General features: G+C 53.0%; 1 protein-coding gene across 1 annotated transcript; it reads right to left on the bottom strand.

Moving 5' to 3' along the window:
* Nucleotides 1-70: 70 nt before the first annotated feature.
* On the bottom strand, nucleotides 71-27,933 carry PPL (periplakin). The gene is made up of 22 exons (XM_065645294.1): nucleotides 27,799-27,933; nucleotides 18,461-18,560; nucleotides 17,778-17,932; nucleotides 16,757-16,877; nucleotides 15,726-15,851; nucleotides 15,410-15,451; nucleotides 15,136-15,297; nucleotides 14,595-14,702; nucleotides 13,965-14,060; nucleotides 12,791-12,913; nucleotides 11,749-11,895; nucleotides 10,763-10,914; nucleotides 10,136-10,233; nucleotides 9,260-9,417; nucleotides 8,157-8,335; nucleotides 7,927-8,065; nucleotides 6,913-7,106; nucleotides 6,406-6,556; nucleotides 6,032-6,115; nucleotides 4,944-5,060; nucleotides 4,162-4,254; nucleotides 71-3,656 (listed from the first exon to the last, which is right to left on the bottom strand). Exons 1-22 carry the CDS (start codon nucleotides 27,858-27,860, stop codon nucleotides 972-974), a joined length of 5,292 nt encoding a protein of 1,763 aa, XP_065501366.1. The 5' UTR covers nucleotides 27,861-27,933; the 3' UTR covers nucleotides 71-971.

Below are 27,933 nucleotides of genomic sequence, written 5' to 3'. Positions count from 1 at the left end.
AAATGGCATCTTTCTGTAAAGCCAAAGATGAGGAGACTGCCATAATTAATAAAGAAAAAACAACTTCTGATTGAAACCACTGCATTTTTATTTTGTACTATAAATAGAATTCCCCTCTATTTCCCATTCCCTTACACAAGTAAATGAAACGTGTAGCTGCATGTAACTCTATCCAGTAAAATACCAGCACAAATGGCTTTTCACCATGAGGTAAGCTAACTGTTTCGAAGGCACTCTGCGTTTGGTTACAGTTGGATGCTTTACACTACCCTCCTGTGTTGGGCAATACTGCCATTCCTTCATGTACTTCTCGGTGACCTCTGTGGTGGTTGAATGCTCCTCCTGATGCCATCAAATTACATCTGCTTCACTCTTCCCCAGCAGCATAGGCACATAGGTGAACAAAATGATAGTGTTAAGGCATTAATGTAGTGATACTGAACTGAGATGTGTAATACACCTTTGTTTTTACAGTGCTGGTTTTCTCAGAGGATGATCCCGTCATTTAGTCAGTTGTCCACGATGAAACTGTCTGGCTTACCAACATGCAGCTGATGTAACCAGCTCCTGCTGGTCACCTCGGAGTCATCTTGACCTTCAGTCTCTCTAATGGCTGCTGTATACAGCTTTCTATGCGACTACGTGAGTATATGTTGAGGAAACTGCAGGTTCTACTGAGTCTTTGAACTTAGGGTCTTTGCTGTCCTAAGGCTTTTTGTCTTGGTTTTTGTTAGGTTAAGTGATCAGGTAGGGATGAAGAGGGGGAGGTTTTGCTGTCGTCCTCACAGATGTATTTTCCACTACTGGTGGTGCTTTTCTGCAGTGTATGACAGCAAGCAGTGTGGCTTTGTAGCACAGCTGGGGCAGAGGCTGTAGCATTTTGGAAGATGCAAATGAGGGCAAGGATTTGCAGTGATCTGGTAGTCGAAGAAGTGGTCCAGCTTGTCCTAGCTGCTCTTGAGAAAAAGTTTCTAAAGTGGAGGGAGCGCTGTGTAATTACTGCCGGACACCAAGACAGCCAGCTCCTGGATCGACATCTGCTTGTTGAGGTAACTGTTGTACTGAGCCATGGTTAACCTGCCGCTCTTCAAGGCATCCTCAATTGAGAACTCCCTACCAGACTTCCTGTCAAGGATCACAGATGATTCCCCATTGGGACCCTTTATTGAGATCTCCTCCCAGTCACATTCCTGACTCTTCAGTTTGACAAACAGGCTCCATTCGATGAGGCCTAACACATGAGCTTCCTCTGGAGACATTTCTTTTCCTGTATCGGGGTCAATGACCACAATGGAGCGCCGCAGGTGGTTCTCTCTTTGTTCCCTCTTGATAGCCACTGTCTTCAGGCGGTTCTGGAGTTGCTCGATCTCTGCATCTTTTTCTCTGGATAACTGCTTCAGATCATCTAACTCTCTTTCCAGAGCTTGGAATCTGGAGTCCAGGTTTATTCCACTGTCCACGTGGGTCATGTTTCTCAAATCCCGAGCTTCTGTTGCTGTGAGTTCAATCTCTGACTGCAGTCTCTTTGTTTCCATCAGCAGGTTCTGTTTCTCAAGGTGTAGCTTGTGGTTTTCCTCCCTTAATAAGTCTAGCTCCTTTGATGACTTGGAGTTGTTGAATTCTACCTCAGACAGCCTGGTTTCAAGGCGGTTGATGTCTGCATCTAGCTCCCTCTTACGCCTGGTTTCTTCCTCCAGATTGCTTTTCAGCTTTTGAATCTCGTACTCTGTGTCTCCTTTGTCCACTTGGACACTCTCTGAAAAGACCACTTTCTCTTTGACCTCCATCTTCTCCAAAGAAAGGAGCTTCTTTCTCAGGGCTTCTAGTTCAGTTTGCAAGACTTGTCTCCGGTGCTTCTCTTCTTCTAGCTCCAGCTTGAGGAGGGAGTGCTCCTTCTCTTGCTGGGGATCTTGCTGAAGGATCACTTTCTGTTTCACAGTCACTCTTTCTGTTGTCTCCCTCTCCTGTTCTTCTAACTCATTCAACCTGATCCTCAGCCTCTGCACCTCCAGTTCAGCCTCTCTGCGGGCCTGTCTCTCTTTCTCAAGTTCTTCTAGCTGACGCTCTAGCTCAGACCGCCTCCTCTGCAGCTTGCGGAGTTCTTCACGGAGGCCATCAATTTGCTTGAGCTCGCTCTCAATGCTCTGGGAGAAGGAGTTGACTTCAGCTTTCAAGGCAGGATCTTGCTCATACTTCACTACTTCCTGCTGGACCACTTTCTCCTTCACCTGGGAAAGCTCTTCTTCCTTCTGTCTTACTTTCTCTTCTTGGAGTAGCCGCTCCCTCTCCAGGTCAATGTGTTTCATCTGTTCATCTGCTAGCTGCACTCTCAGAGACTCCACCTCCTCTCTAGTCTTGGGGTCTTCCCGAAACTGCAGAATTTCTTGAACAACTTCCTTTGTTTGCACTTGAGGTTTGGCATCTTTCAAAGCTTGTATCTCTTGTTTCAGCTGGTAGATCTCAAGATCAGCTCTTTCAATTGCTCCCGTCCTCTCTATGATTTCCTCCCGGAGTCGCTGTAGCTCCTTTTCAGTTTCCGGATCATTCTTGTACTTAATGACCTCTTTAATGACTTCTTTGACTTCTACCAGTGGCCCTCTGTTCCTCAGAGCAGCCAGCTCATTCTGGCAGCTCTTCAGCTGTTCGTCACCACCTCGGTATTTCCTCTCCTGCTCTACCAGCTCCAAACGAAGGTTGGCAACTTCATTTTCAGCCTTGGGATCTGGGCGTACAATCTCACGCACTTTCTCCTGGACAACCACCTTGGAGTTCTCTTCCTCCAGCAGCTGGATCTTCCTGAGCAGCTCAGCCTTTTCCCGCTCATTGGAACGACCCTTGGACTTCTCATCTTCGTACTGGCGCCGGAGCTCATTTACCTCTCTCTCAATGGCTACGTCTTTCTCTACCTTGAGCACCTCCTTGACGGTAATTTTGCCCTCAGCGATGGCCCGTTCCTTCTCAAGACGTTTGAGCTTCTCCTGGAGGAAGCTGAGCTCTTTCTCGTGTTTCTGCCGAAGGGCGCTCTCCCTCTCCTTGTTCTCTTGCAACATCCGGAATTCCATCTCCAGCTGGGGATCGTTCTGCAGCTTCAGTACCTCCTTCTCTGTTACCTTCTCCTGCTCTTTGTTCTTCTCGCTGGACAGCACAGCAATTTGTTGGCGTAAAAGGATGACTTCACTCTCTCTGGTTCCTTCCTGTCTCCTGAGCTCTTCCAATTCTTCTTTGAGCTTCAAGATCTCATCAGCTTGAGCCTTGTCTTGTTCAATGCGCAGAACCTCTTTCACTATGTACTCCTGCCCTCCTTCGCTCTTCTCATGCTCCAAAACCTGCAACCTAATTTTAAGAGCCTCCAGCTCCTCCTGGAGTACCTGGTTCTTGCGCTGCTCTTCTGCTAGGTTTTGCTGCAGTTTGTGAAAGCTCTCTTCCAGCTGAGGATCAGGCACTTTCTTCAGCAGTTCTTTCATAATGACAGTTTCTTGGGGCTTCTGGTTTTGCAGGTGGACAATGTTGTTCTGAATGGCTTGGATTTCTGCTTCTAGCTGCTGCCGACGCTGAATCTCATCCTCGAGCTCTTTCTTCAACTTCCAGACTTCTTCCACGGGCCTTAAGCATCTTTTGGTCTGGAGAAAGTCTTGTGTCACTTGAACATCTGGTTGCTGTTGTTGAAAAAAAGAATGTGTAGTCAAAAAACCCCAAATAATCATACTTTTGGTGCTTATTTTCAGTGCCTCCTGTGACAAAACGACAGGAGGATATTGAGCTTGGTTAATGGAGGTTGCCTATTGCAAATGCTGAAGCGGGTGTATTTGCAAGCAGGCATCTCCTGAATTGCTCTGTGGATTCCCGGCCTGTGAAAAATGTTTATTGTGGTGCCTGTTGCTGTCAGAACAAAGCTTTTAGCCACAAGGGACACTAATTCTGGCATGTGCTTGGCAAAAGAAGTGTTCAAAATTATGTGGACCTTCCTTGGATGAATGGGAGATGGGACTGGGGAACACAGAGGGGTTGTCTATCTAATTTAAGTGTCTGCTGATTAATGATTTTGGAGGCATTAAACGCTAGCTAGATTTATTTCCAGTTCAACTTGTCATAGCAAAGGCACGTGTGTATTATTTACATGCCTGTCCTTTCAGTATCGCGTTGCCCCTGGTGATCACTTACCTGCCGCAGGAGGCTCTGAGCGAACTCCAGGTTCTGCAGCCTCTGTTTGTTCACAGCATTTACTTCGGTAAACTTGGCTGCCAGAACAGCTTCCTACAGAACAAACATGCATTGAAAAGAGGTGGTGGAACCAGGGGTGCTTGGTCAAGACTTGCTGAATAGATACAGGCCCTAAAGAAGTAACCTTGGGTGCTATTCTAAAAACCTACAGTGGTGATCTACCAAGCTTTGGGGAAGAAAGGGCGATTCTCATGTGTCATACACGTCACACTCTCATGGTCATACTGTACATTTCCTGCTCAAGAGATGCAAAAAGAGATGCAGCTGAGGAAGAACTGGGTGAATACTTCCAGCTGCCTCGATAGGCAGGATGAGCTTGAGACAGGCAGCAAACAGATCCTGCACAAATAAGTAGCTTGAGGCCTGTTCTTGCTGTATTTCTATCTATGATGGGGTCTTTGGCAGTGAAATCTCACTCTCTGTTTGAAAGTCTTGGGAGGGGAAAAAAATCTCAGGGTTTTGGCTCTTCTCCACCCTTCTCCCTTTCAGCAGGGAAGTGTTAAATCCAGCATTTTCCTTCTCTCATTTTGCCCAGCCTAGTCCAAAAAAACCTGATGGATTAAGAATGATTAAAAATCCCTTCCTCCCCAATTCTCTGCCCTCCCCTCCAGTCCCCTCTGGGACCAAGGACACTGACAGTAAATATAAGTGTTTGCAGTATCCCCATGGGTCCCATAAGGTGTCATCTGCTTTAGCTCACTGTAGCCCCCCCCCTTATTTACCTCTTCTTTCACTTTTGCAGCTGGAGACTGAAACCTGGGCTTCTTGCTCATGTACCCATTCCGGCCATTCTCTAGGTCAAGGATGGACCGTAGCTTCTCCGCTTCCAACTCGTAGTCCTGCGGGAAGAATTTCCCAGAAGGAAAGTGAGATTACTGAGTCCCCTTCATGCTCAGGTCCCTCCTAAACCTTGGCTTTAATGACTTCTTCCTTTGACCTGTGTGTTAGGTGAGCTGCTGAGGATGGTGGGATGTGCAGCACTGTTGGCAGGACCTCCCAGCAGGTTCTGAGATGGATACTGTCCTGTGACCATAACAGCACAGCTCAGGCATGTGCTGACCTTCCCCTTATGTTACAAATGCAGGGCTTGGAGTGGAAACTCTCACAGGCAATAAATCTGAGCCAGCTGCCATGCTAATGGCCATGTGATGTCAACGTCAGAGCAGATACAACCTGGTTTTGGCTCATCAGTTGACTGAGCAAGGGCACTAGGCTTTCTTTAGGTGGCTCCTTGTAGGATGTAGGTGGTTCTGCCCCTCTGAGGCCCCACCTGCAGTTCTGAGTCCAGCTCTGGAGCCCTTGGTTCAGAAAAGACCTGGACCTGTTGGAGCGGGTCCAGAGGAGGCCACAAAAATGTTCAGAGGGATAGAACAGCTCTGCTATGAGGACAGGCTGAGGGAGTTGGGGTTGTTCAGCCTGGAGAAGAAAGCTTTGGGGAGACGTGACTGCAGCTTTTCAGTGCTTAAAACAGGCTTATAAGAAAGATAGGGACAGACTTTTCAGCAGGGCCTGTTGTGACAGGACAAGGGGTGAGGTTTTAAACTAAGAGAGGGGAGATTCAGAATAGACAGAAGGAAGACATTTTTTACACTGAGTGTGGTGAAACCCTGGCCCAGGTTGCCCAGAGAGGTGGTGGATGCCCCATCCCTGGAGACATCCCAGGCCAGGCTGGATGGGGCTCTGAGCAACCTGGTCTGGGTGAAGATGTCCCTGCTCATGGCAGGGGGCTGGACTAGATGAGCTTTGAAGGTCCCTTCCAACCCAAACCATTCTGTTATAGTTCTCCCACCGGCAGAACTGCAGTCCTCACCTTCACTGCCTGCTGGTATTGCTGAGCTGTGGCGGAGACCTTCTGCACCTCCTGTTCCTTGCTTGCAATGTCACTGAGAAGCGCCTGGCATGCACAGAGATACATGTCAAAGGGAACACAAAATCTATACGCATTGTTCAGCCTTTTTGAGGATTGCCATTAAAATTACAACACCGAGAATTACAACCTTCTCAAGCTGCCCCGCTATGTATAAACAAAGCACAGGTAGGACAGTGGGACCTTATAGCATAAAAATAAATAAAGCTAATTATTTATATTTTTCTATTTTATGTTCAGGATCTAAGTTCTATTCCTTCTAATGTTGCTCCCTCTCCTCTCCCTGTGGAACTCAGGGCACTCTCAGAAAGAATTACCACTTGGTTCTTCAGCTTAGTTTCCACTTGCTGGATGTTGTCAGTCTCCTGTGGCTCATAGTTAGGAATGTTGCATAGAAACAGGTTGACTTTGTCGTAGCTGGTGCGGTAGTTGGAATAGGCGCTTTTCGCTTTCTGCAGGGTCTGTGTTCTGTAGGGGAAATCAGCTCCGCTTCAGTCATATCGCATCTCTTGTGATATCTTCTGCAAACATCTTTTAACCTGTCCCCACTTCCCCTGCTCACTAAAGAGACAGATTTGAGCCAGAGTTGTTCTTTTGCTGAAGTCTCCATCTCTGTTGCAAGAGCACTTAATCCTAAAGGCTGCCCAGATCTACCCAGCCAGTGTGTGCCAGGAACCTCGTTCTCTTCCTCCTCAGCCCTCCCTGGAACCCCTTCTGCAGCTGCTCATTCCCACAATGGTGTTATGCCTCTTCCAGATTCAGTGTGGTTCCAACTCTACTGTAAATATCCCAGCTCTCCAGGCCAGCCCAGTCCTGTGTCTTACCTGTGGTCGATTTGCTTGCTGAGGTTGTTGAAGCGCTGGTTGAGTTTGTAGAGCTCAGCTTCTTGCCGTTCGATGTCAGGGCAGTGCTCCTGGAACTGGCTGGCCAGGGTGTTGGAACACGTCTTTACCCTCAGCAAGTTCTGCTCTGCTTCATTGAGCAGGAACTTCTTGGACTGGAGCTCAGTGCCCATGGCCTGCAGAAAAAACAGGAGAGGGGGGTTTTCTGGGGATGCACACATGCCAGGCTTTTGTCACTGCTCCCCATCAACTGCAGCAGCTGCACCAGAGCTGCACAGGATGCTGAGGAACGGCTGAGCTGCAGGACTGCTATGAGGTGTGGAGAAAAGCAAGTTAGAGGCTTGTACCATAAGCAGAGCCATCTGATAAACCTGATGGGGAGAAAAAGCCAGCTCTTGCTCCCTTCTCCACCTGTTAACCTTTAAAAGCAAGCATACCATGTGCAAAATATTTGGTGCTCTTCATGCCTTAAACCCTGCTCCTGCCAGTGCAACAACTCCAGAACAAGCTGTGAAAGCTTTTGCATGCTAGTCTGAAATTGGGGACTTGATGGAAAAGCTGAAGAAGGACAGAAAATTCTGGCCTAGCTGGTTCTTGGCCTTTCTATAGCAGAAGGATTGCCAATTTTGGTCAGTAGCTTTTCCTACGAATAACTGTTCTCAAAGCATTGCTAGGTCCATCTCTTTCAAGTGTCAGGCCTCTGCATTGCTTTTCCCAGACCGTTTTATCCTTTGCTTCTCCATTAGTCCTTCTGGCAAATCACAAATATTCAACTGGCATTTGATTTCTGGTTTGGGGATGGGAACAGTTTGCATTTTAAGTAGGTGAGGATGGCCCCAGTTAACATGAGGTCTCATCTCCACCCGGGGGGACACCATCCCTTTACCAACTGATTCAAGCTTGTGAGTTGAGAAGCAATTACCCAGGATTTTGGAACGTGATTTTATATGTGGAGCATGTCAATAGGGTAGAAAACTGGCTGGAGACAACACTCACCAGCAGCTCTTCTTTCTTATGGTCTACCACTCGCAAATCCTCTGGTACCGTGTCATCGATGACCAGTTTGTTCTCATAGGTAGACAGCAGGTCTCGGCCTTGTTGGAGGCTCCTCTCAAGCTGTGTGGCCACCTCAACTCTGTAGGAACACAAGAGGAAAGGTGTTTAAGCACGCCTGCACCTGTCTCCTGCAGGATACTGCGTCACGCCAGGCTCAAGCCATGACTTACTTCTCTTGGGCAGCGCTGAGCAGCTGAACCACGCGGTTGTACTTCTTGTTGGTATTCTCCACCTTGTTCTTCACCAAGGTGGCACTGCCAGTGTTCGGCACAGATTCGATGAAGACCTCGCACTCCTGGATCTTCCTTGTTTTCTCAGGTTCAATGCGACGGACCTCATTGGTGATGTTCTGCAGTAGGAATAAAGCCTTTATAGCAACTGAACTAGGGCCTTGTGGCTATAAAGAAGCTGACCCTTGGCTGTCCAGTGTGAGAGGAGAGGTCAGGGCTGAGGGCTTGTGTTTGATGGCAGGTGCCCTTCAGCCCTATAAGGGATAAAAGGATATTTTCTGTTGGCTTGCTATTAACTTGTATCTCTTCTGGGGCAGGCAAGCTAGCCCTTAGTAAGGTAACTCTGGCTGGGGAGTGGTTCCCATTAGCTCTTGCTCTGTTAGAAACGTGCTGGGCTCATCTGGACCCGTTGGGCTCTGCAGTCTGACAGATTAATTCCTTCCTGGACAACAAAGCACTGCAGGCAGTTGCAGCAATTTGCTTTCACTTGTGGTGGCCCTTGCATTTTGACACAGCCCTCAGCAGGTGATGTAACCAGGACCTGAACTTCCTCCTAAACCAAGGGAGGTTTGTGGCATGGAGCCTGGCTTAATTAGGCATTGGTAGGAATGGAAAGGAGCAGGATGCCACCAGCACTGGAGCCTAGCAGAGCTGGTCCACAAGGAAAAATGGTGCCCTGGACTGTGTTTTCTTGCTCCTTTTTGAGTTGGTGATGGTCAACATCCCTGCTGTGCTTGGAATATGGGCAGGATCAGACCTTGAGGGCTCCCCTCCCTGCAGCCATCACCTTTTTCCCCATTCAACCTTTCTGTGACTGAGCTGGGCCAGGAGCAGGGCAAAAGTTTTGGCTTCTGAGGCTGCTCAAATGGCTTTTCCCCATATCCACTGGAAAGCACCACCAGCTGTAAGCATTGCCCTGTGCCTGCATGCTCCTGGGCTCGGGGAATGCTTACAGCACCCAGCATGCTGAGGACCACCCTGGAGACCCCCTCAGGGGCACGGTCCCTGTTCAGCACTATCTGTCTACTTCCACAGCTGCGTACCTTCAGGTCCTTGGAGCGCTCAGTGCTGTCTTGCACAGCCCGACTCTGCTCCAGCGGCGGACGGAGGTTTGCTGTGATTGCTTTCTCCTGCTTGTCCAGGTCGCTGTTCACTTTCTCCAGCCCTGCCAGAAGCTGGCGCCCCTGAACCGATGCAGCATCTGGATAATGAGAAAGGACCAGTTAGAGCCAGTTGGAAGCTGGGTCTAGGCTCAGTCCCACTGGTGAGTGAAAAACCCATGTCCCTCTCCACTCCCCGAGCTCTGCCCACAGTGACAACAGCCTGGCTGTGCTGCCCTTGCATGCATCCCAGCACTGCACCCTGACACTTGTCACCAGGACCCTTAGAAATCCTGGAATCACAGAATGGTTTGGGTTGGAAGGGATGTTCAAAGCTCATCCAGTCCAGCCCCTACCATAAGCAGAGACATCTTCACCCAGACCAGGTTGCTCAGAGCCCCGTCCAGCCTGGCCTGGGATGTCTCCAGGGATAGGGCATCCACCACCTCTCTGGGCAACCTGGGCCAGTGTTTTTACCACCCTCATTGTAAAAAAAATTTTTCCTCATGTCCAGCCTGAATCTCCCCTCTTTTAGTTTAAAACTATCACCCCTTGTCCTATTGCAACAGGCCCTCCTCATCTTTCTTATAGACCACTTTTAAGCACTGAAAGGCTGCAATAAGGTTTCCCTTGGAGCCTTTTTTTCTCCAGGCTGAACAACCTCAGCTCTCTCAGCCTGTCCTCATAGGAGAGGTGAAGCTCTCCTCATAGGAGATGGGAAGCTCTAGGTGACATCCCCCCTAAGATGGGCCACACCTAAGTTCAAGGCTACAGCAGCCTTTAGTGCCTGGGAAGGAGCAAGCCCTTCCAGCACCGCACCTCCAATGCTGTCTGCCTTCAGCCCCTCATAGCGCTGCTGGAGGATGTTCTTGCAGTTGGCCGTCTTCTCCTTCACGTTCACATAGTGACTGGCAATTCTGCAAAACAGGACAGTGTGAGCATCAGGTCAGAGTCAGGTCCTCAGCCCCTCCATCACCCTGTTGCTCATCCTGGTGCTGCTCTGGGGACAAGGTGCAGCTCTGGAGGGGCTCGTGGGACCCGACCCCTCATGGCAGCCATGAAGGGAGTTGGGGAGAGGCACCTTCACCCCATGTTGGCAAAGGGGTAGAGCAGTGTCTTCACCGGAGGAGTGAGAGCAAGGGGCGGCAGCAAGGGCGGGTACCTGCCTGCTGAGGGAGGGATGGGCAGCTGCCCCACTATAATGGCCCCCCCCTAGAGAAGCAGGGACCTGGGTGGGATCTTGTGTGCAAACAGGATGGAATCCCTCCTGGAGGAAGCCTGAGGCTTCAAGCAGGCACAGCTTTGCTGTGGGAATGGGGCAGGACCCCCCTGTCAGCACTGCCAGACGTGGGGGTGCAGCGCTGGTGGTGTGGCCTGGGGCTGGTGAAAGCAAGGGCTGGTACTGTGGGGCAGCGGGAGGGTCCGACACAGCTGGGGGGCACATACTGGTCTGCCAGTGCTATGGCTTCGGGGTCAGGCGGGGGGATCATGAAGCAGACCCCTGGGGCGCTGATCTTGTCTCCTGAGCTGTCTGCCACTTCCCAAACATCTCCGCTGTTCTTCTGCAGGGTGTAGAGGGCTCCTCGGCTTATCTGGCCCTGGGGAACAGGAAGGGTCACAGCAGCAGGTCAGGAAATGCCCCCTGCCCCTCACTATGCCAGCAGCCCCAGGGAGCTGCACTTGCGGGGCGGCAGGACCGGCATAAACCCCAATCCCTTCTCTCAGCATGCTCCTGCTTCTCCATGTATCTGCCATTTGCCAAAAACTCATGTGCCTGCTCCTCCCTCCCCTGAGCCTCTAGGAATGAAGCCATGCCTCCTCTTGCAGCTGCCACGGTAAACAAATTCCCACTGGGGCAGAGAGGAGAAGGTGTTTCCAAGTCTCTGCTGTGGGTTTTCCTTTCGGAGAGGCAGGCAGCTGAGTCAGCCCGAGCCGCTCGCTCCTCTCCGGGCCCCAGCCGCCTCTGTGGTGTGTGTCCTTTGGTCAAGTACTCAGTCCTGCAAAGACTGATACCTGATGGTGGGGATGCAGATGTGCCCACCAGGACTCTGCTGGTGATGGTGGGGTGAATTTCTTTGATCAGAAACATGCCCAGGCATCTCCACCGTCCCAGCATAGGGAGCGTGGGAATGTGACAGAGCCAGGCTGTCGCAACCTCCCAAAGGGTGTGTGATAGGGCACGCTGTCTGCAGGGCGGACAGAGGCTGTGTTTCGCCAAGACCCCTCCTGCTCTGCTCCTCCCGAGCTGCCAAACCTGCCTTCTCACCAGGACGAGCATGACCTTTGCCTTGTCCCCACTGCGGGAAATATCACTGCTTGGGCACTGGCAAAAACTGCTCCTTCCCCAAGGGTCTCTTCCATCCCCAGTGCCTCCTGAGGAGACAGTCCCCAGCAGCACCTCCGCATTGCCCATGGGACAAGGGAGACATTACCTGCTCGCCTTCGTACTCGCAGAGAGCTTCCACGGGGACAGGCTGGAGCGGCATCTCACGGCGGTACCGCAGGGGCAGGACGTGCTGGCTGCGCTCCTGCAGGGACTTCACCACCTCCTCGTACTTGTCCAAGGCCTTCTCCTGGTCCTAGCACACGGTAATGACCAAAACCAGTAAAGAAACATGGGAAGAACAAGCTCCTGGGCTCTGCCAACCCAGGGAAGGGCTGGAGAGGAGCTTGTCCCAATGCTCTTTTCCTTATGCTAGTGAAAACGGCTCCTGGGTCCTGCTCTGCAGCCGTTGTGTTCCTGCACTCTCCTGCCTACTTTTGCAGCCAGGCTGAGGACTGGGACTGTGAGCTGCCATGCCTTGACACTAGCCACTGGGCTAGTAATAGCTATTCCCTGGTGTATGGTCCACATCTGCCTGGCTGCATGTTGATGAATGGCCCCATTCTCATCTGTTAGCTTTAATTAGAGCCCTGTGAAAAGGCTCCTCATCGGTTTTGCTCTATTTCTAGCTGTGCAGGTGGGTATCCCACAATGGTGAGTGGGATGGAGCAGGCAGGAGGAGAAGGACAGCTGTTGGGAAGAGCTATCAGCTGTCCCAGGACACGTGCATCATCTGGGCCTGCTGCAGCATGCTTGGGCTTGGGCTGGGCCAGTGGCTTGGCTCAGCACAGCCCTTCCCAAGTGGATGATTTCGCATCCCGGCTCTCGGCAGCACACAGAGTTCCACAGCCTCCTTTGGCAGCAGGTCTAATTATGCTCCTGCCCTTAGTGAGTGCTAGCTCAATGAGAGAACAAATAAAAACCAGCCCAGTGAGCAATTACATTGCTACGGGAGAGGCAATCTCTAGCTGGAGGGGAAGGAAGAGTGGGTGAAGGCTGGGCAAAGGGAGGCAGCAGCATGGTCCTGCTGCTCATCATGCTGAAGGCTGGGCTAGATGCCTGCTCCGGCAGGGATGTCCCTCCACCGGTGTCATAGGGACACTGGCTCCTGCTGCTGCCTCCCCTTCGGTCCTGCCTGCACCAATACTCACGTCCAGCTCCCGGAGGAGAGACTCAAGCTGGTATCTGTCCTTGAACTCTGGGCTGAATTTTTGATCCAAGTCTGTATCCACCTTCTTCAAGAGCTCCTGGGCATCCTTAGCGTCTTTCTGAAACTGCAGGAAGGCAAAGTCTCTTGTGAGAGAGGGTCCTGCTGAAACATGAAGCAGACCCACCCTGGCACCCTGATCTTCATGCTGCCTAGCACAGGGGCAGCCACCAGGCGCCTGGACAGGCATCTGAGCACTCAGAAGTGCACCGAGAAAGGTGAGGAATTGCTGTTTCCCACGCTCAGGACAGCAGAGCTAGGGGAAAGACAACCAGGGGCAGCTTATTCCATGGTCTTCTGCTGCAGAGTTCTTAAATCCCACCTTTCCCCACCCTCAGTTTTGTTTCACTTGGACAGCATCACGATGGTGCGTGGTGGCTCCACTGCCAGCGCCAAGGAGAAGGCAGAGCCCAGCCCTTCCACGCACAAACCACCCCCTGGAGCAGTTATTCTGGCAGATACCCACAAAAGGCACTGCCTGGGCTGGGCACCATGGTTCAGCTTTGGCAACAGACTCATCACGTCGTCTACACACCCAGGCTGTGGGAAAGGAATCCAGCCTGACCTGCTCCCCAGCAGAGCCTCCCTGGCTGTCGGTGCAATTTATCCAGCAGACATCTGTCTGTTGAGCTCAGCTGGGGCTCTGAGCCGTTGCGCAGGGCTCGCCGGGGGGCCAACTGTTTTCTGCAGGTGTAATTTCCCCACTCAGACCTGTTCTGCTTCTGCAAGAAGCATACAAGGTCTCCCCATGCCTTGTTTTGGGGGTGAGGTACCTCTGTGAGATACCTCTATGAGATACCTCCACTGTCCTGCAGACAAGGATGCAGGTGCTGGACTGTGGCTCTTGAACCTTGGCATTGGAGCAGCTGCTTTCTGCAAGTCATGCTTTGCCAAGGAATTACCGACCTTTCGTGCTCGAGCAATTATGACTTCTGTTATATCAGCACAAGGTGGTCCTCCTAGCCTTCAAAGCCCTGTAGACTAGAGGACTCAATCTTTTCTACCCTGTTTCCAGAGCAGCCATACCAGTTGGTATCTTGGGATTTCCTGCAACCCAGCACCTACTCTCCGGCTGTGCAGAGCAAAAAATAATGCCTCGCTGCCCAGGGATCTGGTACCTTGTGGAATTCCTCCATGAACTTCAGGTGGCTCTCCTCGCAGATCAGTAGGTTGAGGTACTCCTTCCAGTCAGCATGCACAGCCTCGATGTGAGCCTGCAACAAAGGGGTGGAGGAAGACATTGGAAGGACATCCTGTGCTAGGGGTGAGCCTGGGCTGCCTGCCAGAAAGCACCTACTTCCCTCTTGAGCAAACAGCTCCTTAGCTGCCTGTGAAGCTGCCCAGATGCTCTCAGATCAAAGCGAGAATGAGAATACTGGAGAGATGGTCCAAAGCTGGGATGCTCCTATGGGAGCGTGGAGATAGCTGGAAGGAGGTGGCAAATCCTGTGGCCTTATGTCCATCTTCCCACAAAAGGTAGAAATTGCCATCATAATTTATCCTTTGTTGGCAGCAGGCACAGGGTAATCACCACAGGAACGAGGACTATGGGAAGAGCTACTTAGGTTTATCTCGGCTCCTCCAATGGTACACACTTGCAAGTGAAGGAGACTTTTTTCCCACTTGGCATCCAGGGAAGTAAAGTCAAGAGTCATGCTGGCACCAGGTCCCACACTTGCAGAAGGGCTGGGTGAGTCCCCTGAGCTCAGGGGCAGGCAGGGAAGCTGGACCCCATCCCTGATGCTCACCTCGATGGCATTCTTCCCAGGGTGATTCTGGGTGAGCAGCTGATCTCCATCCGCATGCAGCTTGTTGATGGCCTCCTCCTTCTCCTCCAGCTTCCGGTGGATGAAGTTCTAGATGGAGAGAAGTGAGATACTGATTCCCACACAAAGAGAGGGGAGCCTGGCTGCATCCTGTGACTGAGCTACTCTGCAAAGGCCAAAAGCCTGATGTTCCCCTACTGCAGCTCTTGCTTTTCCTTCCCTTGCAGATGTTGCTAAAGATGTGACTCTTGCCAATGAATGCTGAGATAAGGGAGCAGAGAACGAGGAAACTCCTGAGCTTCCTCATTGCTTTATTTCTGGCAGGAGGTAAGGATTAGCCTTACTATCCATATGCTATCATCTGTATATCTCAAAGTGCTTCATGCTGGAGTGGGGGAAACAGAGGCACAGGGGAAGGGACATTTTCTGTCCCAGTCCAACCCCTAGCCTGCTCCCCTGGCTCCATGCCCCGCTCCCCTGCTGCAAAGCACCCAGCCAGCATGGGGCCGGGCAGCCCACAGACCTCGTACTGGCGGCGCCGGCTGGGGTAATCCAGGTTTTGGTCACTCCAGTCGTAATGGGTCCTGTCCTTTGCCTGTTGATCCAGCCAGTAGAGCTTGTTGGTGCAGCGCTGCATGTAGTCCTGCAGCGAATTCAGATCCTGCTGCCGCTGCTGGGAGCCGGCCTGGAAAGGGTCAGAGGGAGAGATCAGCCCAAAGCTCCTCTTGACAGGTCCCCTGGGGGTGTTTGGCCACCCTGGCAAGGGCTCTGTCCCTGGGATCCGGGAGGTCTCTTACCAGCAGCTTCTGGTATTTGGCTTGGAAGTCACCCGTGCATTCCTGGTAACAGAGAAGCAGCAAGGCAAGAGTTAGGAGCATGTCTCTGGACAGTGGTGGTCTGGCAGGGGCTGGGTGAGGGAGGGGAATGTGGGCTTTAGGGGGTTTGCCTCATTGTAAAGCTAGAGTTGGTGTACGATGCTGAGTTCACAGGTTAGGCGTGGGTTTGGGCGACCACCCAGCCTGGTCCAGGCAGTAGGAGCTTGGATGGTGGGATGCCCTCGCCTTCATCAGTGGCTGGGGATGGGGCAGCAGGGAGAGGGGCCAGAGAACTGACCTTGTTGCCTTCCTTGGCAATGTGTGGGCCGATGGCCATGACCTCATTGTGGAAGATGTTGTGCTCTTCTACTTGGCTGTTGACCAGCGGCAGGTCAGTCCCAAAGCCCTTGCTGCTTAACGCATCCTGCGGCACACAGGGGTTGAGGTTAGCAATGGGAGAATGGGATGCAGCAGCTAAGACCTGGGAAACTCCTCTTGGAGGTGGACATGGACCTGGGCTTGGACAAGCAACGGTGAAGGCAGCATGTGGGTGCCTGGGAGCCCGTGGGTGAAGATGGCTGTGCCAGATGGTGGCCATGGGAATGCTAGTTTGGGGGTTTTAAAGCTTTTCTGGCCATAAGAGTGTAGTGCTGGGATACAATGAAGAGGAAGGGCCACAGAGTAGAGCACAAAGCAGCTGGTGACTGGGGATGCCAAGCCCAGGAGCCAAGAGGAGAGGTTGAGGCTGGCTCAGTCTTGGAAGGAGAAGGCTTTGTGGGGAGACCTAACAACATCACTCCCATAACTACAAGGAAGTTACTGAGTAAACGGAGCCAGGCTCTGCAAGGTGGTGTGTGGTAGGGAGACGAGAGATGACAGGCATTAACCGAACCAGTGGAAGGCCAGACTGGGTATAAGGAGAAGCTTTTCTACTCTCAGGATAGTGGGGTGTTGGAGCATGTTGCCTGGAGAGGGAGTGTGGTCTCCATCCTTGGCTAGAGAAGGGCAGAGGTTTGCCCAAGCTCACTGAAGAGGTCAATGGCCAGGCTGAGCTGTAGGAGCCCATCCTCTGAAGGCCAGACTGGTGCACTCCCTCATGGCCCCCCTGATCCTCTAGAGCTTTTCCTCGCTTAGCCCAGCTGCTGCCAGCGGCGGCAGCTGGTCTTTCTCCACCATCTCTGCGATCTCCGCTGCCACCCAGCACCCCTCCTCCTTCCCATGCTGTTTGCAGCTCCCAGCAGCCAAGGTCTCCAGGAGCCTGTTTCTCCATGGGGAGATGCACAAGGTCCTGCCTGTCCCTAGCTGGTGCACTGATGGTTCCCTGGGTACCTGTTTCTCCTCGATCACTGTTGACCAGTTGACCTGGGGCTCAATAGGCTGCAGGGGTAAGTTGTAGATCTTGTCATGTTTCGTGCGCAGGTTTGTCACTCGTTCCTTCAGCTGCCGGATGCTACGGGAAGGGAAAGATGAGGGTGGGATGCAGGATGTGGGCATGGGCTGGCATTAGCATTGGTAGCTATAGGTGAACCTCTTCCAGCTCCCCGGTGGGGGGAGGACTGTCCTTAGGGGACCTCAGTGAGCCCCGTGCTGCCTGGCAGGCTGGCAGCAGCCACCTTGTGCAATCAGCCATGGAGGGAGAGGGCAAAGGTTCCCCCATGCACTGTCCCCTGCCAAGGGCTGCAGCACATCTGCCAGCTCCAGGCAGGCTGGTGCTGGGGGAGAGTGAGGTCTGCTTGCGCAGTGGGCAGGTATCACCCCATGGTGCTCCGTGCAGAGTTGCCATCAGCAAGTGTGCAGCCGTTCTCACCCTACCCCTGCCTGAGGATGGCTGCAGGTTCTGCACCTCAGCACAAGTTGGGCTGCGGAGCAGCTTGTGGTGCCTCCTCCAGCTGCAGAGAGGAGCTGAGCAGGGCCCTGGAGAAGTGTCATAGAGTCACAGACTCATGGAATGGTTTGGGTTGGAAGGGACCCTCAAAGCTCATCTAGTTCAACTCCCCCTGCAATAAGCAGGGGTGTCTTCACCCAGATCGGGTTGCTCAGAGCACCATCCAGCCTGGCCTTGAATGTCTCCAGGGATGGCGCATCCACCACCTCTCTGGGCAACCTGTTCCAGTGTTTCACCACCCTCATTGTAAAAAATTTCTTCCTCATGTCTAACCTGAATCTCTCCTCTTTTACTTTAAAACCATCATCCCTTGTCCTATCACAACTGAACCTGCTAAAAAATCCATCCCCATCTTTCTTATCAGCCCCTTTTAAGTACTGAGAGGCTGCAATAAGGTCTCCCCAGAGCCTTCTCTAACTCCTGCAAGGCTCTGGGGACAGGTCTGCCCCCTCCCCCGGTACTCACTCTTCTGTGATCATGTCACCCTGGGGGTGCTTCATGTGCCGGGCGATGGCTGCATCTCCATCCAGCACGTAGAGCAGCTTGTCGGACTCAGCGAGTTTCTGAGCTGTCAGGTCCTTGTGCTGCGCAGGCTGGCATGCCTTGATCTTGTGCAAGTCCTGGGCAGGCAGAGAGTGGGGAAGAAGGGTCACCAGGGGAAAATAAAATGGTATCCAAGAGGCCTGAGCAAGGTCCTCCCATAGCACTGCCCCTGGGTATCAGCTCTGCTGTCTCATGTCCTTCAGGGATGTATTTTGCTTTCCCCTCGCCTATGTTAGCCCCAAGGAAGGGCTGTGGCTGGGGTGGCTGGGTCACCTGGGTATGCACCATACTATTCAGGAAGAGGAGGACAGTTCAGGCCCTTTCTCCACCCCAGCTGCCTGCTGGGATGCACATCCCTGCTCTGCACAGTGCTACCCTGCCCTGGCTAAGGAAGAATTTTGGGGCCCCATCACCTGTTACACACCCCTCCACCTTCTTCCCATAACCTGGGGGAACCCACATATCCCTCCCTCATGGAACCCACCATAGGGCAGGGTGACTATGTACATGTGCCCTTGGAGAGGAGACGAGACAGCAGTGGAGCGGGAAGGGCTGCGGCAGGAGGGGGCTGGAGGGGACAGAGCTGCTCGGGGGACACGGCTTACATTCTGCATTCGGGAGTCGATCTCCACAATGTTTTTCTCCACCTGGTCGGCATTTTTCTGCAGGCGTTCTATGAGCTCAGTCAGCTCTTTACTGGAGATGCTGGGGAGAAAGAGGGGAGAAAAAGGTGGACTCGTCACCCCACAAACACGGCCACAGCCTTAAGCGGCTGCTGTCACGGTGCTGTGACCTCGGGGGTGGCCGGGGGCCAGCCCAGCCCGCCAGGCACTGCAGCTGTGCGTGACTCACTGCTGCCTTTCTAACACTTTCCAAAATACTCGGCTGCTCTGCCAGGATGGGGGTAGCAGGCGGGGACATCGAGCCTCCCACACGGTGGAAAAGGGAGCGATGCTGCAGGTGACGCTGAGCCTCCCTCGGCCTCAGAGCAAGACAGAAAAGAGTCGTTTGCAGGGGACAAGGAGAAACAGGAGAGCCTGAGCAGCAGAGAGGACCTAAAGGCCCATGCAGACAAGCAAGATGCCCCAGGTGAGGCTATTGCCTGCAGACCAGGGCTCGCTGCCTGCACCACAGGCAGCCCCTGCCTAGGAGCCCCTGCTGTGCCGCTCCGTGCTGTGCTCAGGACTTCTTTGCTCTGCCAGTTATTCACAATTTAAAACAGATGAAGGGATGGGACAGCACGCATTGCATCTATCTTTTGGTGCTTCGTCTCTTGCTAGGCACTGGTTTTTGCTCCCAGTGTGATGCTGGCCCAAGCCTCCCCATTTGCAGCTGGGTTGGCAGGGTGCAGGGCCAGCCCAAATAATGCCAGCCTCACTCTAGGGACAGCTGAGTTAGAGCAGAGTCAGAACAACCCGTGACGCAGCTTTTGCATTGCCAGAGTTATTTTAAACATTTTGTCCTCTTGCTGTCACTGTAAGGAGAGGCTGCAGCATGCCAGGGCAGCTCCAGGGCAGCCTCCTGCTGCGGTTCTGCAGACCGGAGGCAGAAAGCGGGGTGTGCTCCCCACCAGTCCCTGCAGCTGGAGGGGTCCTAGAGCCAAGGCTGGTGGCAAGGCTGGGGCTTGTGTCCCAGCTGTGCTGCTTTGCCATGTGGGCTTAAGCCAAGGGCTGGTTCACTCCAATACTAACCACCTATAGAGCAGGGATAATGAGGCTTAGCGACCTCGTTATGTGGTGGTAGAATTAATCTTTATATGGCTCTTGGAAGTGTTAATTGCTGTTATAGATGACAGCAGATGAGTTGCGTGTCTCCTGCAAAGGCTGACAGGCTGGGGGAGAGCAGAGTTGTCTGGTGGAGCACCAGCATCCCAGCCGTGCTTGCTTATGGCATGTGGGGAATCCTGTGGCAGCTCTTCATCCCCAGGTGGACAGCTTCATCCAGCAGCTTTGTTTGCTCAGTTCTGAGGGGTCCTGCAGCACCTACGTCCATCACAGGGCAGGGTTGGACACGTGAGCTTCTCCAGGACAACACAAGGCACATCCTCCCATCTTCCACAGTGAGGTGGGCCAAAGCTGAGAGTGGAAATGGCCTGTTGACCAAGGCAATCCTGCTTTGCAGTGGCTTCCCTGGACATGTGCTAGTGCTCAGCTACCAGCAGATAAGAGCAATACGTGGCATTGGCAGTCCTGTGCATCTCGGGGACCGCATGCAGTCTCCAGCAGGGGCATCTCAGCTTGCTGCCTTTCCAGTGTGGGTACTGGGGCAAAAAGGTTGGCAAGCCCAGGGAGTCTGTCCAGCCTCTTTCCTGGCACTGGTGCTGAGCTTCAGGACATGTTCCTGCCTGCCAATGTGTGCTATTGCTTTTGATGCAGCAGAACAAAATAAAACTCAGTTCTGGGGTTGTTCCCCCCACCCTCGATCCTTGTTTTGGGCTACAGGAGCTTTGTAGCATCTGACAGCTCCACAAAAGTTCACACTTCCCTGGGAAGTTCTGGCATGGGCAGGATTTACACTGTTGTTTGGGTTTTTTTTTTCTTTTTATAGAAGCTGCATCATCAGGATGGTACTGAGCAAGGCTGGTGGTTTGTGTCTGTCACCGCTGCTTCTGCTGCCTGGCACCTCCTGACAAGCAGAGGAATTGCCCTAATTATGGGCCCTCTTGCATCAGCAGAAATGAACTGAGCAGGTATTTCTGAGTAGGAGAGCAAATGAGGGGGTCATTGTGAGTCATACAGCTGGTTGCAATAATTGCAAGGATGAGCCTTGTTTTCTGTTCAACAATCACAGCCGGAGGGTGCAGGGGTCACCGAGAGATGGATGTGGGTGGCTGGATCCTGCTGCAATGGTAGAAGCAGCTCCTCAAAGTCCACTTGGGAGCTTTCCCTAATCTGCATCCTCCCATGTAAACCAGGAAAAACATTTTACAGGGGAAATAAAATTAAGCCAGTGATCATTTGGGATCTGTAGCAACGCCGTGTTTCAGACACGGCTTCCCATGCTGTTGCTGCTGATCTGGTCTAGCAGAGCTGAGCCTGGAGCCTCTGCCCAGCCTTTATGCTTGCTTTGCATCAGCAAAACTGATCTTGAGTGCTGGGAACCAGATAGTGCAACGCCCAGGCCCTGACCCTCTTACTCAGGTACTGGCTTTGCCGGGAGCACCCTCCATGGCCATGCTGCTGCCGCTGGAACAGCCAGGCCGGTTCGGTGTGAGGATGACGTGTCTGGGCAAGGATGTGCCCCTTGTCCCCTTCTCCCCGTTCTTCCCCTGGGTCTGAGCCACAAGCTCTAATCACCCCCGTTAATCACTGAGCTGGGCTGCCTCTGCCCTGCCAGCCAGTTCCCACGCTGCCCCCAGCCATGCCCTGCTCCCCATGGCTCAGGGGAGCCAGCGCCAGGGCAGAGCCACCTCGAGTCCCGGCGGTACCCAGGGGACAACAGCCCTTTCTCCATCACTGCAGGGAGCAGAGTGAGTGTCAGGGCTGGGAGAACAGGGAGGGTAGGGGATGGCATTTCGCTGTGTTGGAGAGGATGGTTTCCCCGGTAATCCAGAAGCTGCTGCTTTGATGTGCAGTATCTGGGTGACCAGGGAAAAGCAAATGCAGAGCTTGCTCGGAGCAAGCAAGGACATGCTCGGTTGTGATGTGGGCATGGCTCCGCTGCTCAGCCTCAGCTTTCCTGACACAAGCAGGAAGACATATTTGCTCTCTCCACCTCTGCGGTTTGCATGAGAGTCACTGGCAGAGTAGGTGACTGTCACCAGCTGAGGTTTTGCTGCAGGAAAATCTAAGAGAAACCTCCCACAGGAGCTGCATATCAAAACAGCCACCTCAGCATCAGGGGAGCTGCTTCTCCGCACCCCATCCTCTGCAGCTCACCCCCACTGCTGCTTCAAATGCAGAAATAAGTGTGCAGAAATAAATACAGAAAGAAGGGAGCTCCTATTCTCTCTTGTAAGATCTCTATTATTTCTGTATTTCTGCATACTTATCACTTCTGTGCCACTTAATCAACCAACTTGGACATTACCAATATGAGAAGATCAGCCCTATTAATAATCTTCTTGTCTCCTCCATAGCTGGGTCTTTGTTAATAAAACACGAGGATGAGCACAGTCCCTGCATCCGTCTGGATGTCAAGCAGGGCACCAAAGGGATCAGCTGGGAAAGCTGAAGCCTGGCTGAAATCTCTGTGTCAGGGGATGGAGAAGGCTGGGTTCCCTGTGCCCTTTGTCTGCCGAGAGGAGGAAGATGCACGAGAAGCACAAGGTGATGGGCAAAGAGGTGAGGAGCCCGTGGCTGGCCCAGGAAAGATGTGTGGATGGGATTTGCAGGACATTGCTCTTTCGGGAAGCTGCTGGGAGGAGCCGCGGGTGCATCTGGGCTTTGGAGCAGAGCTGCTGGCAGGGTAAGGCAAAGGGCTGCCAGAACCAAAAAACAGGCAGGAGGAGATGGCCGGAGCATAAAGCAGAGCTGGGGAGGGAGAAGGGCAGGATTTGGCTGTAGCCCAGCTGGGACAGGCAGAGCATGTGAGACTGAGCAGAGGCAGAAGCAAAGGTGCCCAGGGCACAGCCCTTGCGAGGCTCCAGCAGAGGGAAGGGAAATGCAAAGCTCTTCTGCTAAAATAGAAGTCTTTGTTTTTTGTTTTTTCGTTTTTCTTTAAAAAAAAAAAAAAAAAGCCTGGAAAAACTGGCTTTGCCATTTCTGTAGAACTTTAACATTTTCTAATCAGGAAGGAAAAAATGATATCACTCATGAAAAGCTGCGCTTGGCAGAAGCGTTATTGCCTTTCAGTGCTGCTTTGAGCAGCTGTAGCATCGCCTGGCTGGTGTGAAGGACCTGAGATGATTCCTGTGAGGAATGGGAGGGTTTTTTTCAGGTGTCTCCCAGCCAGGGAGCTGGGAGGAGGCAGCTGCTCTTTGGCAGACTTCACTTCATCCATGTACCACAATTCTGACATCAGGTGATGCTTTGTTTCAGAGGGACTTGGGGTTTTCTTCAGGTTTTGGTTGTGTATTTTGTGTTAAGAGAGATTCTCAACAGACAAAACTGATGATAATTATTATGATATGGAAACTTTGCTGCTGGAAACTGGACTTTTTTCTCTCTTCCTGTTAGTTTGCACCCTCACTGATAAGAGTAATTTTGGAGCAAACTTCCCCAAGGCCGGAATTTCCGGGATGTCTGCAGGTTCTCACCCTGGCTTTGCACTTGCTGGCAGGTGGCAGTAAATCCCTTTGATTTCTCTGTCTCCTTTTTTCCCAAACAAGGAGGCTATTTCACTAATCCCCCCAAATGAGGATGTTCAATCAGATACTCGTGGAGGTTTGACTGCTCCAGCTGACTGTGGTCCCTGGGAAAGCTCCTGCTGGAAGCTTGTCCCATGAACCAGACACTTGCTGGGAGGGTTAATGGGAAGGACTCTGTCCTGCTCCTTCCCCCAGCCCAGCAATGCTGGCCATGCCCCTGCTCTCCTGCTAAGAAAACCTCCCCGTGCCAGGAGCTTTTCCACAGGTGGGACCACTCGGCCAGGGACAAGTGAGTTGTTTGAGGATGAAGCCTGAACATGGATCCTGGTCCTGCTTACTGCATCCCACTACTGGGATGCACAGATGGGGCATCAGGCAGTGACCACCTACTGCTGCTCTCCATTCCATCTCTGCTTAATTTCCAATTATACGGAATTCATAAAAAACACACCCGTGTGAGCATTGCTGGTGGAGACCAGACTTTAGGAGGGACTTTAATTGCACTTTAAATGCCCTTAAAGCTCCCTGAGCCACAACTACCACTGCATATTTCCTTGTGCCGCTTATGACAGCACTGGAGTGAAACTGGCAAAGCAGAGGACACAAGAGCTGGGCTATGGCCAGTGTAATTCAGGTTTGGGAGAGATTAAGATCTGTCTCACAACTCCAGAGCAGTGTGCTGTCAAGCTACCCACGTTAGGGTGTAGCTGGACAGCAGGGTTGCTGTGCTTAGTCCAGCTTGTTTCAATTATATTTATCTTCCCTTGTAGCAATGGTGATATATTATTGTAATGCACATGGAAATTAAAGCAGAAATAGGCCAGGCGATGGCGAGGCTTGCTCCACCGTAAATACAGAGCAGCTCCCCTGACTCACCTGCTGTCTGGTCCTTCATGCTGACTCCAGCCCTACCAAACAGCCTCTAGAAATGGGTGTCAGCCCTCCCGGCTTCTGCCCCAGCTGCCTGCACCCCCTCTTAGACAGGGACTGGGTCTCCTGACCCCATTAAGGCTCTTCCGGGCTGGGAACCCTCCTGGATGGATGCTCTCACCAGGGGACCCCAAGGATGAACATCTTTCCTGCTGGTAGGAGGATGGGTTTCAGCAGCAACTTCACAAGGCTGAGCTGTGTTTTCTACCTCCCAAGCTGGGACTTTCTAAGAGAAGCCAACCTCCTGTTTTCTAAGCATGGCAAGCATTTGGTGAAGGTAACAGGGAAGGAGGGTGATGGTTTTCCCCCATACTACATCCCTATTCAAGGCTTCTGCCTTCCTTTCTAGGGACACACACACACACATATGTGTGTGTATATATATATATATGATGTGCTAACAACACAGGAGTCATGGCCAGTCCCACCTGAATCCCAGGGCCTTCTACTACTGGTATGGGGTGTGCAAGAAGAGCACAAAGCAACCAAGCCCATGAGACAAAAGAAATTCCGTCATCATCCACATTCCCCAGGCAAGGTAGGGAGATGCCCACATACCTACTGAGGTGCCCAGGGTTGGATGGGGTTGGCTGCTGAGCCTGGAGACCACACACCCAGGCCAGAGCTGCAGCAGATATTCCTAAGGAGTCACTTGGACCCTGTTCCTGCTAATTCGTGCATCAGAAAAACAAAACCATGGGGAGCTGTTGAGGAGCATCACCTGCACACTGGGGGTAAAGCTGGTGCTGTGGGTGGCATTAGGCGGTGGATGGAGAAGGATGTGGTCCAGGGTACTTGGCACAGAGCATTGCTGTGGTTTTCTTCCAGCCAACCCGTGGCACAGCACATGGCTGGCGTGCTCCAAGACTCAACTAGTGTTACTGAGGACAGACGAGCTGCTAGGAACAGACCAGAGGACCCAGCACCAAGTCATCTTCAAACCATCATGGCTTTGCAGGATTTAATGTCGCTCTTGTTCTTTCCCTGCTGTTGCCCTGTTAGAGCTTCAAGGCAGGCTGGCTTCTCTCCTTAATAACGTGAGCATGGGGCTACTGGCCTTGAGACACAGAGACAGGTGCCACAAATATCTCTGTCCTTGTATAGAGGGGTTTCAGCTCCCAGATGGACCTGCATCCCCAGCACGGCAGCAGAGATGGAGCAGGGAAACCCATCCCTGCCCACCCTGACCTCGCACCCCTGGGTCTCGGGCAGGCTGTGGGCAGCTTGGGGAGAGGGAGGGGAGCTGCTCGAAGCTCATGTGCTTCAAGGTGCTTTGGATGGGAGGCTGAAGGGCCAGCTTGGGTTTGGGGAAGGGTGGCTGTCTGCGTCCAGGGGCACAAAGAGTGATGTTCACTGGCAGATCACAGTGCCTGGCTTGAGCTGCACAGACCCACAGAGATCTTCACTCTCCAGTGCTGTTCATCAAGATGCCCCCATCATGGGAAAGACTTGTTCCAAGGCTGAAGAAGCCACCAAGACTCACAGTGGCTCCTCGTCAGGCTGTGACATGCCATAGGACGGTGCTTCCTGGGCAACCCCTAACCAAATGAGCAGAGCTTGTAGCCCCGGCTACTCATTGCTTAAAGAAAATGTTCCAGTGCCCTTGCACACTTGTCAAACTGGTGCTTGGTTATTGCCCTGTCACCACTGTGCTTTGAAGGCTCCATCACCAGTGGCACCTTGGAACTAAGCCCTTGTCTAAGGTGCAGTCCCCCCACACCCTGGCTGTGCAGCCTTGCTGGAGTGCAGCATGAGGCTGGGCTGTACACGGTGTTGAAATCTCTACCCCTGTTTATGGCAGGGGCGGTCAGTTGATTTTAGCAGCGTTGTTCTGTTTTTCTAGCAGCAAAACTGGGCGGGAGCCGGCTGGGAGCCTGGCAGTGCCTGGAGCAGGGGACGGGACAGCAGGAGCTCCTCACTTCTTCGCAATCCTTCTCCAGCAAGTTGTTTAACCGGTCCAGCACTGGCTTCCCCATCTTGATGGTGGGGCTGTTTCTACACGGTGGGAGTGTTCCCTGGATTCACAGATGTTTGTAAACTCCAATACAGGAATTAACAAATTGGGGCTAATGAGCACAGCCTTCCCCGAGGTATGCGTGGACAGCTGGGGTGCAGGGAGGGAGGGTGGCCTGAGGCCACAGCCCTGCGCTGCTTCCTCAGCCAGCCAGAAAAATAAAGATTTCAGCCTGGCCTGCAGCCTTCAGAGGTGCTTTGGCACCTGCCCAGAGCTGGCTGGGCTCGCAGGCAGGGTGGCGGAGGGAAGACTGTCTTCCCAAGCCCCATCTGCTGTTGGATGACATGAGCAAGGGGTACCTGGCATGGGCAGGGCTTGGAGCACAGCAGTGGGGACCCTGGCCACAGCCCCAGGGCGGGTACCCAGCGCAGGGGAAGTCTGTCCTCCTGCCTTCCAAGAGCCTGATGCTGCTCAGAGTCCCAAGATGTCAAGCCAGGTGTGGCATTTCTCATTTTCAAGCCTTCCACTAACACCCCCGAAGACTGTAAGTGCAACTGGGTATTTATACCATCCTTCAACCATGGGAACACTGGAGCCACCAGGGAGGCACATGCTGAGCCTCAGAGGGCTCTGCACCACCTGTCTCCTCCTGCCAGCCCTCCCCAGGGCAGGAGCCGGCAGCAGAGTGTGCCCCAGGCTTTGGGAGCAGGAGCTGGGGTGGCCCTGCTGAGCCAGCTGGGCTGCTCGGGGAGCCCGTCCCAAGGTCTGAAGCTGAAGCCTCAGCCCAACTGGAGGGAGCTCAGCAAATAGCAAAGCCTGAGCACCCACTGTTCCATGGCAGCACCCTCCCTTCTTGGGGAACAGCCCTCAGACACACACAGCACCGCACCCACAGGCAGGGAGTAGCAAGGGGCTCCTCCAGCTTGGAAGATGTCGGCACCTTCTGAGTTCACCAGTCACTTTTTGGGGTCCCCAAAGGCAGCTCAGCCTCTATGCTAGTTACCCAGTTTCCTTCCCAAAGGAGGATTTTTGGGAGCAGGGTGGTTGCTATGAGCCCACTGGCCAGGACAGGTGCTTCCAGAGAGGGATGGAGAGGGACGAACAAGCCGTGGGCTTGCATCTGCACCAGCCATCCTGCTCGGTGTACTCCAGAGCCCCTGCAGCTCCTCTGGGAAACGCAGGACGTGCTTCTGAATCAATCCAAGCATCCACCTCTGGCAAAATGTCCCCTGTGCCACCTGCCCTGTGCAGGAGGGGCTGAGGGCTGCCCGCTCTCCAGTCCCCCTCCTGCAGCAATGCATCACGCAACCCGGAGAGGGGCCAAGCCTTCTCAGGGGGGAATTTTTACATCTTTTCCCTTTTAATGGTGACCTTTCACAGAGTACATTCAACATGCTGCTTTTTTTAATGACCAGTACAACTGAAACGTGTCCCCACCCCATCAGAAAGAGCTGAGGAAAAGATGATCAACTGAATAACTTGGTCCTGGTGGAACAAGTGGATGAAGGCTGAGGACAGCAAGACTTTTTTTTCCCTAAAATCTAATCCAGTACATGCCTGGGAAGCAAAGGAACCTGCTCCCTGGAGCTGCCACTACTGCGATCTGAGGAGGACCAGAGAAAAACCATCTCGGTGCTTTCACCAGGCACCAGAGACGTGGACCCAGCTCGGAGAGCAGCTTACACCTCGGGGGTGCCCAGACTCCGCCAAGCCCCGGTGCCAGGCGCGGATGCTGCGGGATGGGGACCCCAGGATCGCCTGGCCCGGGGGGAGCGGGGCTGCCCGGGGCCGCGCGGGGCCGGGACACTCACCTCTTCTTCTGCACGGAGGGGCTGTATTTCCCTTTGTTGCGTTTCCTAAAGAGCGAGTGCATCTCGTCTCCGGCACGGCGCCCGCCGCGCTCCGCCTGCTCTTCCCCCGCCGCCGCCCGCAGCCTCTGCGCCGCC

Source organism: Caloenas nicobarica, chromosome 14 (genome assembly GCF_036013445.1).
Source record: "Caloenas nicobarica isolate bCalNic1 chromosome 14, bCalNic1.hap1, whole genome shotgun sequence".
Taxonomy (NCBI): domain Eukaryota; kingdom Metazoa; phylum Chordata; class Aves; order Columbiformes; family Columbidae; genus Caloenas; species Caloenas nicobarica.
Note: the sequence above shows the minus strand (reverse complement) of the source record. Positions and strands in the feature narration are given on the sequence as shown.

What these genes read in the sequence shown, in the direction of transcription:
- PPL (XM_065645294.1), bottom strand. Translation starts at nt 27,860, where the DNA reads ATGCACTCGCTCTTTAGGAAACGCAACAAAGGGAAATACAGCCCCTCC. An exon ending in GGTGACATGATCACAGAAGA is followed by an intron (nt 16,878 to 17,777) that starts GTGAGTACCGGG and finishes CCCTTCCCGTAG; the next exon opens with CATCCGGCAGCTGAAGGAAC. An exon ending in AGCGCTCCAAGGACCTGAAG is followed by an intron (nt 8,336 to 9,259) that starts GTACGCAGCTGT and finishes TTCCTACTGCAG; the next exon opens with AACATCACCAATGAGGTCCG.